General features: G+C 48.6%; 1 protein-coding gene across 4 annotated transcripts in view; it reads right to left on the reverse strand.

Annotated features, from left to right (window-relative positions):
• Positions 1–361: 361 nt before the first annotated feature.
• The window catches only part of LOC128750839 (junction plakoglobin-like), a 53,009-nt gene continuing 40,751 nt past the window's right edge, over positions 362–12,619 (reverse strand). For all 4 annotated transcript variants that reach the window (XM_053851405.1, XM_053851403.1, XM_053851404.1 and 1 more), the window contains 9 exons: positions 11,705–11,824; positions 10,578–10,796; positions 9,850–10,002; positions 8,819–8,938; positions 8,199–8,349; positions 5,241–5,362; positions 4,602–4,644; positions 2,028–2,167; positions 362–1,280 (listed from right to left, as the gene is read on the reverse strand). In XM_053851405.1, the coding sequence (XP_053707380.1) occupies positions 2,031–2,167; positions 4,602–4,644; positions 5,241–5,362; positions 8,199–8,349; positions 8,819–8,938; positions 9,850–10,002; positions 10,578–10,796; positions 11,705–11,824 (1,065 nt within the window). In that variant the 3' untranslated portion in view covers positions 362–1,280; positions 2,028–2,030. The remainder of the gene's footprint in view (positions 1,281–2,027; positions 2,168–4,601; positions 4,645–5,240; positions 5,363–8,198; positions 8,350–8,818; positions 8,939–9,849; positions 10,003–10,577; positions 10,797–11,704; positions 11,825–12,619) is intronic.

Below are 12,619 nucleotides of genomic sequence, written 5' to 3' on the forward strand. Positions count from 1 at the left end.
TGGGGAAGCTGGGACCAGCCCTCCGTGCTGCGTCAGGCAGGAAGGGAACCCTCATCACGCAAGGTCACATTCCCTCCTTTGATCTGAAAAGTGTCACTTTTGGACCTCCATATCTCGAGGCAGATGAGCGGTTCCTCACGAGGATGAGGGCAAGCAGAAGAGGGGCGTGACCCAGGAGTAACTCCAGCGGAGCATGGCGGACTTTCCTGGCATCTAGTGTTAGCTACAGACAGGACACACAGTGGAGTCACTGTTCTGGCTTCCAGCCGAGCCATGTGGACCAGGACCGGTGTGCCTGCAGTTGCCACGAGGCTCAGAGCAGAAGGAACACACACAACAGCCTTTGAAAATAACAGTATTTAATAGATTCCAGAAGGAGTAACAAGAACGCTGTGACGTAATCACAAGGATAGTTGTGCTTCTTAACATGGCGGAACTTTGCAACAAGAGCCTGTTCCTGGTCGCCCACGGCAACGGCCGCGCCTCCCGCTGCTCCTCTAGCTGATCATGCGATGGACATGGTGGAGGCGTGACGTTGGTTTGAAGAGTGGCCGGAGGTTCTCGACGTGTCCCCCGTGTGGAACTGAACTTCCTGGACCTGTCGTCCAAAATGGGGCCTTTTTTTTCCGTGAAGGTAAAGTATATGTCAATGCAGACACAATAAACTACCATGCAACGACCACACATGGACACCCGGGGATTCAAACATCTAAAAACAGGAGCCCAGTTGGGGACAGACCATTAACATGTGCCAGCAAGGAAGTCAGGGATCTCCTCATGGCGGGAAAAGCTACATATTGACCTTCTTATACACATGGTGGCGTTTCCTAAGAGGGTGCATGTCGTCACCTGTGATCTTGCGGGCGATAGAAGAAACCAGAGATCAGTTTCAGTAAGTAAAGTTTGTTTTCAACAGGTGGAAGAGGTGGACCTCACCTGCGACACATCTGGACCATCAATGGTTCTAAAGTGCCAAAAGCATTCGTACATCGATTGTTTGCTTAATAAAACACCACGCCCTCACACACACACACACACACACACACTCACTTTCACGGCCAACAGTAGGACGAAGATACATTGTCATCATGTACAGCAACAATATACCACAATTGAATAAAGAGCCGCGTCGTGATCGGACCACAGGGTGGTTCCCTATATCTGTGGCAAAAGGGCTCCTCCCTGTCAGTTCAGTCCTGAACCCTCGGCCTCTCCAGTCCAAGCCTCCCGGTATAGCGTTGTCCCGTTTTTTTTCATTGGCGGAATTACAATTCATCTTCCTGAAACACACACACGGAAATCAGAAAACATTGGATGTTTGACTTTATATCAAGTGTCTGCAGTCCATTTCCGCTCAGTAGCAGCTCCTCCAGAGGTCCCGCTGATTTTCTCTGATCACAACTTGTGGAGCTCATGAAGGCTTGATGGTGGTCTGACACTTCACTGATGAGGCTTCATGAAACAGTGTCCTCATAGCTCAGTAGGGGGCACTCTTGGTTTATACATGTCAGGCGGTGTCATTGAAATGGTTGTTCACATCAGAAGGGTTTCAGAGCGGAGAGTGCCATCTAGAGGCTCTGAAAATGGGGACAATGTTTCATGAAGCCTCACCAGCACGTCACTGGTGATGGGCTTCCTGAAACATTTTCAGAGCTCAGTAGGTGGCGCTCCAAACCATCCTGGAGAGGAGAGACAGTGACTGGGTCAAAGAAGAAGTGGAAGTAGGAGATGAAGAGGAGAGGTGTCACTTGAGGATGATGAAGACAGGTCTGGATGGAGGAGACAGACTCGCTGAGATGAAGAAAGACAAAGTAAAAGACCGATGCTGACACTCGCTCTGTATGCTACAAACGCTAGAGGGGCATCGATGTTTGCAACAGGCAAGTACTCTGGAAAGGTTGAACCTGAGCAGATACACAGCCACAGTCCAGGAAGAGCGAAGTCTAGCCAAGTCTGCTGCATGTATTAAAACAATATCTACAACACGGAGGCATGTGGTGGTTCCAGGCCAGAGGGCTGCTACTTGCCTGTTAGAGTGGCTCCGGGTAAGCCTGTCTGGGGTCGTACGGCATTTCAGACATGTAGGACTCGTGGAAATCCGGGTCCAACGGCAGAGTGTCCAGGGGCAGGTCAGTGTAGCCATAAGGGGGGTAAGCAGCATCCAGCTCTGGACGACAGAGGTAGAACATGATCAGCAGAAGAAGCAAACACCATGCACTCAAGTCAAATCACCGGAAAAACTGTGGACAACCACGAGGAGGAGAGGGCTTGAGACTGCTGTGCCTTCTCGTCAGAAGCAGCAGGTTATTACTGGCCACTCCCTGTCAGGCTGATGAGGCTTCAGGAAACAGAGTCCTCATTTTCAAAGCTCAGTAGGTGGCGCCCTTGCTGGTGTCATGCTTGTTCACATCCATAGATTTCAGAGTGTAAAGTGCCACCTAGTGGGTCTGAAGCCTCTTCACGCCCTCCTTTACCACCATTATCCATGAACCTCACTGGTTTCTTCCTCTTCTTCGTCCAACACATCCTCCCTAACCCTTCTCCATGCTTTTTCCTCTGATGTCTAGTCCCTCCAAGTCACTCTCAGTGAAGCTACTGTCTCCAAACTAAACATCATGGTCCTATAAACCTTCCATTTCACTGGAGCTGCCAGTCTTCCGTGTCACCTCTTCACCTCCCTTCATGTCCACCGTGGCCATCACATCTGTTTTCACATCTCCTCCCGACATCTTCACTGCACTAGCTGCCCTGCCTCACTCTCTTGCTTCGACTGAGCTCCGTCAACAAACATTCCTGGATCTCTTCTCCAGTCTGGACCTCTGTGATGCCTCCGCTGTGTCTTTACACAGTGAAAGTCATCAAACCCGTCCACAACAGAGTGTGTGTCAGTAGAAGTGTGTCAGTGTGTCAGACGCACATGAGTCCGGGTCAGGCAGACACAAAGAAGGTGGAGCCTCACTGACTACCGGAGCTTGCTTCACACCAACATCTCAGATGTGTCAGTGCCGGCGTTCCAACACCGATGCTTCCGACGCACACTCCCACACACAGGAACACACTTGGGAGAGAGACTGAAGCTCTAATCAGAGACGGTGAAGTGTGTACACAGAGGAGAGCTTCTCAGTGAAGAGGGGGAATAAACAAACAGAGACAGATGGGAGGGGAAGCCAGAGCTGATTCCCGTTTTGCTTCTTCTCCCTGGTGCGTTTACAGGACGGCACATAAGCAAAGCCTGTGCAGCTGGTCCCGCTGTTATTTCACTGTCTGTCCACAGCGTTCAGTCGCCGTGAGAACGCAGCTTGCAAAAGACTCTCTTTCTTCTGCGCTGCATATGGTGAGCAATTTTGGTATTAGTTCGCTCAGCTGGACTGTAATGCAGTGGAAACCCAACACTCACCGAGACACAGCATAATTGGATTCCATGACAGCCATAGAAACCAGAGCTTCAGTGGCGTGTTTCCTCGGCAGCTCTCAGGTCAGCTGGGACCTTCTCATACAGGCTGTCACTCACCTGAGTGCCAGACAGCTCCGCAGCCCTCCGCCTTCTGATCCTGACTAGAGTGATCCTTCTGCACCTCCAAACTACACAAGACCAGACTGTCTCTACTCACTGACCCTTCCATCTCCATCCATGGTTCCCACAGCAACCTCCGTCAAGCCTCACCCCAGATGCCTGCACTCGACTCTGCTTGCAATTAAACTTAAAAATCAGCTGTATATTGAATCCGGCTCAAACCTCAGGGCCGCTGAGCAACATATACGTCGGCCTCCTCACTTGCTCACACTCTCTTTTCAGAAGCAATTATGGACCAGCATCCAAACTAAAATGCATCTACATAAATTGCTTTTCAATTGTGAAAATAAAGCTGCATTTTTGGTGCGTAAATAACACGCATGTACTATTTTCTTCATCCAGATTGCTTATTCCGCAGCTTCATTCAAATTCTCTCAAATTCCCAAATTAAAATCAATTATCAGCTACGCTTTTTCATTCCATAAATAAAGTGAATACTACATGGAGCACACTGCAGTTTGATTTCCTTCTTCGGACTCTACATTTTATAGCCCAACTCGAAAGAAAACGAAGACCATGACTGAGTTTGAGCGTGACGTCACTCTGACCATGAGCTGCGGACATAACACCAGCAGATCACACCAACAGATCTATGTGGTTACATTCACATTTCTGCCACTAATTCTCGTCCTCACCCAGGCACGACCCCGAAGCCATTAAGAACATCGGCACATTACTGCATGGAACGTGCAGCCTCTGCTCCCCAACACATCAAAGAATGACACTTTTGTGCACGGACGTGTCTGCACGTCTGCACACAGCAGGTGGCCACCTCTGTAAATTCCCTCCTGGCATGTGACAAGTTCTTCCTGCGAGTGGAGTGGGGTCTGACAAGAATACTAAAGCAGCATGTTTCCAGTCGCAGCATAACACTTCCTGCAGCACAGAACACGGACGGATCTCATGATCCAGGAGAACGTTTGGCAGAGGAACGGCGGGATGGTGCAGTACACACCCAGGTAACAGCTCCACAGTGTTGTGCTTGTTTCATCCACTGAAATAGCTTTCAATAAACGGAGTCTCTTACCGTCAGCTAGGTACGTGGGCTCCAGAGGAACTGCAGTGTGAGTCTGAGAAGAAAGGCGGAGTGAGGTGTTTGATCACAAATGATCGATTCACAAGAAACAAACACATCAGTCATATTACAGTCTAAACACAACACTTCCAGCCTGTTTGTGTGTCTGACAGTGTCATTGGTTGTTGAATACTCAGGTTTGTGTGCGTCAAAGACCAGATCCACGGCGGTGCTGACACCTTAGACCTCAGGCTGGCAGAATGCCAACTCGGGCCAAGCACATCACTGGACTGTAACAAGCTATTTTATTTTTCTCTGCTGACGCTGATCTTTTGACTGTGAGTCAGGCAGAGTTTGAAAGAAGAGTTCACTCGTTTTGTGAAAATCACAGAGGCAGTCAGCCCATTTCATCATGTCAGTCAGAACTTAGCTTCAACATTTGGAGGAGTGTGAACATGTAAGATCTTAACAGGCCTAAATATGGGCGTAAAGAACCAGCAGGTAAGCAAGGTGGGAGCTAATGCTCCTTCAGAGCCACGGACAGGTTGGTGGAGCACAGTTACGAAGAAGTCCGAGGTGCAGCTCAGTGAGAGGAGCCCATCAACCATCCACTGCGTCTCCATCCGGCCATGAAGAGAAGAAGGGTCTCACCATTTCCCAGGCAGCAGGGTCGTGCTTGAAAAGTGAGTGCGTGAGCTCCACGGACACTCTTTTCCTGTAGTCCGAGCTCTTGTCCTCGGAAATTCTGAAGAGCACTGCCGCAGCATAGGTGGCTGTGGAGACACATCAGAGCTCAGCAGAGCAGAAAATCCCAGCAATCAATTATCTCTCACCAGTTCAAGATCCCTCCACATTTGCATTTAAATCAGCTGCTTGGTGAAATCTTCTAATGTTGGCGAGAGGATGAACCAACTTGCTGGAATCAATTTCCCTGAATTAGAACACTCGGTGCCATCACGCTCGGCTGCTTTATTCCATATTCAATTTAGAATTTTGAAAAAGAGGTTAATTTCAATAAACTGCTGCCAAAAACCAGGGCTGTGCACAATATTTTTACATCCTTCATTTCCACCCTTTCGACCACAGAGCGACGCCGACTAATACAGCAGCAGAGTGTGGCTGCAGGTGGGTTGGCACGTGCAGACATTAGAGTGAGTCCCTGAGGCACAAAGCAACTTAAGCAACTTCTCTGAGTGAATGGATGGAGAGGCTGAGCTGATTCTGGGTCAGGCACGGTGTGATGCCCGAGAATGAGTGACATGCTTGGATACCTGAACTCACCCAGTCCCAGGAATTAGTCCTTGTCTCAGTCGGTTCTGACTCATGAAATCCCTTTCATTCATATGTGTCTGACCCCTCACTCACAGTTATGGCCTGGTGAGGCGTCATGAAACAGAGTCCTCATTCTCAGAGCTCAGTAGGGGGCGCTCTAATAAGGGGAGGAGTCAGTGAGTGCCAGTCAGAGTGCCACCCGGTGGCTCTGACACACTGCTTCACGAAGCCTCACCAGTGCATCACTAATAACTCGCGACTAACCCATCTCCAAAATATTATAATAACAATATATATTTATAATCCTCAGTGTGAGCACAGCTGACTGCAGGAAAATGTGCAAAGCCCAGCACATCTTCTGTTTGAAGACATTTGTTTGATCACAAAATTGCTTGGTTGGCTAGCACAACACCAGGTGGGATTTACCGAAACAAACAAACAATTTCTCGTAAAGCCCTTCGGGGAGTGAAAAGAAGTACGGTAGACTAGGCTTCAAATCTCCCTGCACAAATGTACAAACCTGCAGAACAGCTTTTGTTTATCACTTTGACCCTTTAACAACAATCATCTCGCTGTTTCTTCACAACAAAGTAAAACAATTGGCAAAGGATTACTGTGTCATGACGCTGGGAGGACGAGCTGCAGGTGTGAGAAAAAAAGAGTGAGTCAGCAGTTCCGAATGGTCGTGCCAACTTCAATCATAATTCATTATAAAGCGAGTGTTATTAGTTCTCACTGGCTGTGAAACTAAAGTTCTAACCAACAGCTAAGAGAGCAGACTTCTCCTCCACTGAATTATTCAGAGCCCTCACAGTGGCCCACCAACCAGGACCACCACCTCACTTAACTTTATCTTGAACCAGATGTTTTCCTGTGATCAAACTTCCTTCTCCCCGGAGACGTTTTATGATGTGTCCTCAGTACTGTTGTAGGCGGAGCCTCGTAACATCCAGGCACCACACCTGTCAGACTGTTATATGTTCTCTTAGTTGGCTCTTCATGCTGCAGTATGGCTATCAACATTAACTTCACCAAAAGCATATTTGCTCTGCTCCACATATGATGCTGACCCTGAGATATGACCGCAGTTATCCTCCATTACTCGCCGCCCTACAGGTAAAAGTCCTGTTGCTGCTTCAGCGCTGTGCGTGATCTTGGGCTAAAGGTGGAGACCAGGAGGTTGGACTGTGAACGTCGGTTCCGCTCACTTTCTCCCACATGAATGATAGACGAGCTGAGGGACCGTGATGATGAGCCCTGACACCACCTCCTGCTCAGGTGGATCGGGGGCAGGTGCTCTGTTGGCCGACTCCCTGCAGGGGGGCCAGAGGTCACCACCTCGCCACACATTAATGATTCAGTCTTTAAAACGCTGCTGTCTGCTAGAAACCCACTTCCATGGTACCTCACGGTCGTGGGATGCCTGTGTTTACTGAGCTGCCAAATAGAATCACGGTCATGCATCCTTAGGAACACCCCCTCACTGGAAACACTGGCTTTGTTTCCTGTCGGCACGAAATGAAACCAACCAGTGAAAGACAGCCCTCTGCTTCTTCATTTTCTGCCCCTGCCTTGCAGACCTCTTCACAACAGCCTCATGGTCTTCTGCCTTCTGTGAGGCTCACTTCAACAGAACAACTGTTTTTTAAGTAAAACCACAAGATAATTTGCATAAAAACGAAAACATTGTTTCGGGTCTCAGGTTGTTTCTTGTAAGATGACGTATTTAACCTTGGGTTGCAGGTCACAATAGCCCAATGAGAAGTCAACAATGTTGTAAAACCTGACTCCTCACAATTATTTATGATTTATTCAAACACTATTCTTGTTTTATTTGTCATTTAATCACGAAGCCATTCGCTGTATACACCTACCAAGATATCAAGTGCTGTAACACTCATACGTGGAGTGCCGTACCTATAATCGGTTACCAGAAAGAACTTTCTTCTTCTTCGCCACGCTGGCCAGCCACACCTTACATTGCCCCCTAAACAATTCATACGAGGCTCTATACTACCTGATCCAGGGCCACCACACGTCAGCTCGACCCTCTGCCTCTCATACACTCCTCACTCACAACTGCTCCATTACTTCTTAACACTACACTATTGGTTAAAAAAACGTCTGAATGTTTTGCTAGCCCCTGCTGAGACCCTCCTGAAAAACCCTCCCGTTAAGAGGCAGCAGGACCAGGTGACCTCTGCGTAACACTACATTGTTGGTTCCCACTTCTCCAGCATCCGAGACAAGCAAGGAGGGTGGCCAGTGTGACGCAAGCGGGCGAGACAGAATGGCTGCCGACCGGATTGGAACAGAGGTGAATGAGATTTTCAGTACCGATTCCCTCATTGTTGGAGTGCAGCAGCTCCATGAGCGGCGCTGATGCTCCCTCTGCGTCGATGAGTTCGGCAGACTGCTTATCCAGAGCGAGCTCACACAGAACACCAGCGGACACTCTCTTCACATTCTCCACGTAAGAGTAGAGCAACTGGAAACACACAAGCACAAGTCAGGGAACTCCACGGATGAATGTTTCAACAAGATCTGGGCTTGACTTGGCTCCCACCATCATCAGCTCCAGCATGGAAGCAGATGTGCAGATGTGGTGAGCTGAGAACATTGTGTTGAGTTTAGATAAAGGAGTGTTTTGAGAGAAACCTCTCAGACATATAGTTGACGCTGATGGATAGTGATGGGCTGAGAAGCCTTCATGAAACAATGTCCTCGTTCTCGAAGCTCCGTAGGTGGCGCTCTTGGTTTAGAGATGATGGGAGGAGTCATTGAAATCCAAAGCTCTTAGGGAGGACAGTGCCATCTAGTGGGCTCTGAAGATGAGGACACCTGCACATCACTATCATGGAAGCTAATGTCAGGCAGGAGAGTGACCATCAAGTTAGTAGCCTGATGACTCCTGCACGAACGACATCGCCCCCTGTCCTCACAGGCCACACACTTACCTGGACAAACAGAGGGATGGTCTGCATGCTGGCAATCTCCCCTCTGTTAATGGGGTCTCGGGCCAGAATATGAAGTGCTCCTGTGCACCCTTCCACAATTTCCTCCATCCGGACGCCGTCCTAGTGAGTGAGACAGCCACAGTTGGTGAACTTTTTTCCTCACTGCACTGACAGAGATGGATGGCATCCCCATTGATCTGCCTTCATTTCACCACTCATTTTCCTGTATAACCTGCTTGAGTGGTCCATTGAACAGCTGGAACACTTGTCTATCACTCCAGCTTCTCACTTGTCTGCAGATTTTCATTTCAGTCTCTCAGACACGTCTTCTTTAACTGGCCTTGATGACAATATCTGTTCTCACAAATTACAGCACTGATTGTGAAGTGGCTTCCACTTTTGAGATCCAGTTGTTTTGGATGGTTAGGTTTGCGCGCCCTCAAACTCTCTGCCACCTCTGTAAATACTATCATTTGTCTTTAAAATTATTATAAGTTCACCGCTGCATAACATTGTATCCTTGTTGACATTAAAGAAAAGAAAGTCATACAGACCAACCATTTACAATAAAGAATAACTTTATTAAGATTGTTTTGTCTGTAACAGAAAAGACTTAAAGTGCATCAATTTGCCTGAAATTAAAAAAAACAAAAATCATGAGTGGATGTGCAATGACACTTTATTCTAGTACGGCAAAAAAGTATGTTCGGAGGCCCCCTTCAAATCGCACCAAGTCCCACTATTTAAGAAGGACTGGTTTAAGGGGAGAGGCTGGGGAAAGCATGAAAGTCAATGAGTGGTCCCCACAAAGATAGAGGTAGAAACATAAGTGTGTGTTGGGAACTTGTATAGCTATATCTGTGGGGACAAATTCTTCAAAATAATGCGGTCACTATAATACGGTTTCAGTCTGGTTTAGGTAACTTATCCATGTGTTTTGGTTGGTTCGGTTCAGTGGGAGAAGCTAGGGAAAGCACCACAGCCAATGAGCGGTCCCCAAAAAACACATAAAGATTGTGTGGGCGTCATACCTGGTACGTTTGCTGAGAAGAAGAGGCGTGTCGTTGCGTGTCCTGGTGGGCTTTGAGAAGCAGGTTGACCAATCGTGGAATGGCACCTGCTTCCCTCAGAGGCGCCTGGTTGGTGGGGCACAGAGCCAGGTTCCGGATCAGGCCAACCGTAGCCTGAAACCAGGAAAGACATCAAAGGCAGCTCTCCACAGGGTTTTTCTATGTGGGTCAACTTTACACGTGGAAGGAGCGAACGTTGGAAACTGGATGTACCAGACGACGGTCTGATGTGGCGTATCAAAGCAGACCGCAGGGATGAGAGGGGAAAGATCTGAGGCTTTTCTTTGGACCGAGCTGCTGCACAGCCAGCAAGGGCTGGGAACAGCATCCAGACATTTCGGTCTCACCTCAACACTGCTCCAGCAGGAAAGTTTCTGAAGCAGTGCTGCATATTAGCTGGTGCTAATATGCAGCACTGGTGGTGGTCACCTCATAACTCATAAACGTGTCAGTGTCTTTTTATAGCCTTCTGTATGATAATAACCTGTCACCCGTCAGTCATATCACTAGCGTCAGCATCACAGCTGCGCAGCAGGAAAACAACAAGTTTGAATAATCCAGCAGAAACTCTCTTCCGGGTTGATCCAGGCTCCCACAGATCTGAAGGGCTGATCGAGAGCCGTATCTCACTCAGCACTCACATCAGCTGCCAGGGCCCACCTGCCCATGTACCAGGAGGCGGTGCTCACCTTGACAACAGGCCAGTAGTGTGGCTGGCTGAGGAGCTTGACGATGGCAGGGATGCCATAGTGCAGCCTCACAGCATTCTGGGCCAGCTCAGCGTCCTGATGGCGAGAGGTCAGGTGACGCAGGGCGCAGACCGCCGGCTCAGCCACATCCTCCTTCTCCCCAGCACGCAGAACCGCATGGATCAGAGCTTCCACCCCGCCAAACTGGGTCACCAGTGTCTGAGGAACGTGGAGGGAAATGAGATGTCAGTAAAACACAATTTCAAAACACAAGACAAACGTCTAGGATTTGAGGCCTTTCAGTTCTGAGCACCAGCCAGTACAGTAGCATCGTCACCTCGAAACCTTGGGGCACTGAAGAAAGTGACCCTCGTGCAACTGACTGGAGGAATTTCTGTTGTCATGTGACCCCTCGCGTCTCTGATTCTGAGCTGCTGTCATATAGGCAGAATGTGACAAACTGTTTTCACCCCAAACATGTAATGTTTTTTATTTTATAAGGGACATGAAGTAGAACACTAGGAAGACTGGTCTACTCATAAGTAGCAAAGTAGTAAATAAGTATCAAAATCCTGTGTATAGATTCTGTGGGACGTCCCCTGTTGGTACGCAGGAAAAAATAAATCTCTTCATCTCAGTTGTTGCCCTGCACCCTGCTCCATACAGCAGCAGATTCTCGGAGATGAGCCGCACCTTTATCCCGATGAAGTTCTCACGGGATCACTGATATGTCCTCCTTCATCATCAGACTCTGATCACTGCGTCATGAGTTACTGCGGACAGCTGATGTCGGGGTTGTGGCTCTGACTGGTGCCTGTCACACCTCAAGTGAATCACTGTCCCCAGCCATTACCAGGAACAGCATGAGTTACTGCCACCACAGCATGAGGCCTTTCTTCTCAAGCCTTCATTTGTCTCCAACTGATTTGTCTCCTTCTGAAGTGCCGCAGGTTTCATCCAGTGGATGTTTATTTATGTAGTGGAGCCCGCCTCCTGATGTCGTGGCGCCCCTGCTGTGTGATGGATCCTGTGCTTCCAAACGCCAGTGCGAGGCTACAGATCTCTTCCTGAGGAACCCCCGACGGATCCTGATTCTAGTGGAGTGGGATGGTGAGACCCAGCGTTACCTTGTTGCGTGAGTTGTTGCAGGTGAGGTTGGACAAGATGCCTGTGGCACAGGTGAGCATGTTGACATCATCGGAGCCCAACTGAGTGACCAGAATTTGCAGCAGACCGTCCAACCCCTCCTAAAAGAGTCAAACACAAGCACACATCAACATCAACGGACCGGAATCACCTGCCAGCACCAGAGTGAGCCATCTATTAATACACAGAAAAATAATGACAAGATTTGTAATTTTATTTGCTTGAATAAGTCTGTAGTTTTTGAATGTATTCCCGTCTTCAGGAATCTTCCGACAGACTGTGAATTTATGTAAAAATGTTATTCGTGTTCTAGGCTCACAGCAGAAGAAAACCCATGGGAGGATTCTGCAGGACTTGAGTCAGCAGTTGTCATTCCCATTAGTTTAACAAATGGGGACGAGGTCATTTCGGTCCTTTGTCCAGAGATTACGCCAGTAAACGGGCATAATCTCAGCTGGTGTTTAGCTCAAACCCTGTCCTCATCCTGGATCTTGAAACGAGGTGTAACTGTGTTGTGTTACAGTCTACGGAAACAGGACCCCCATTTGTGGCCGTGGTGAGACGAACCTCCAGACACGACAGAAATCCTCAGCACCTCTTTCTCTGAGAGGATGAACTCGCTGGTTTGAGGTTCATGTGACGGAGAGGACGATCAGGAAAGTCACAATACAGCGGTTACTGAATGGCACGTATGCCCATATGAGGAAGGTTTTCCATGCTCACAGTTGTTTATCTGTTGTTTACTCTTCACGTCACATGGTCATCAGAGAGAAAAGTCTGCCAACTGCCCATTACGGGGGTGATCAGCCCCCTTTGTTCTGTAACACTGAGTCATGCAGACAGGAAGTCAGATCAAAGTGCTCTCCCCAGCCCGGTGAAACCCAAACCTCAGGTGG

Source organism: Synchiropus splendidus, chromosome 19, assembly GCF_027744825.2.
Source record: "Synchiropus splendidus isolate RoL2022-P1 chromosome 19, RoL_Sspl_1.0, whole genome shotgun sequence".
NCBI lineage: Eukaryota > Metazoa > Chordata > Actinopteri > Syngnathiformes > Callionymidae > Synchiropus > Synchiropus splendidus.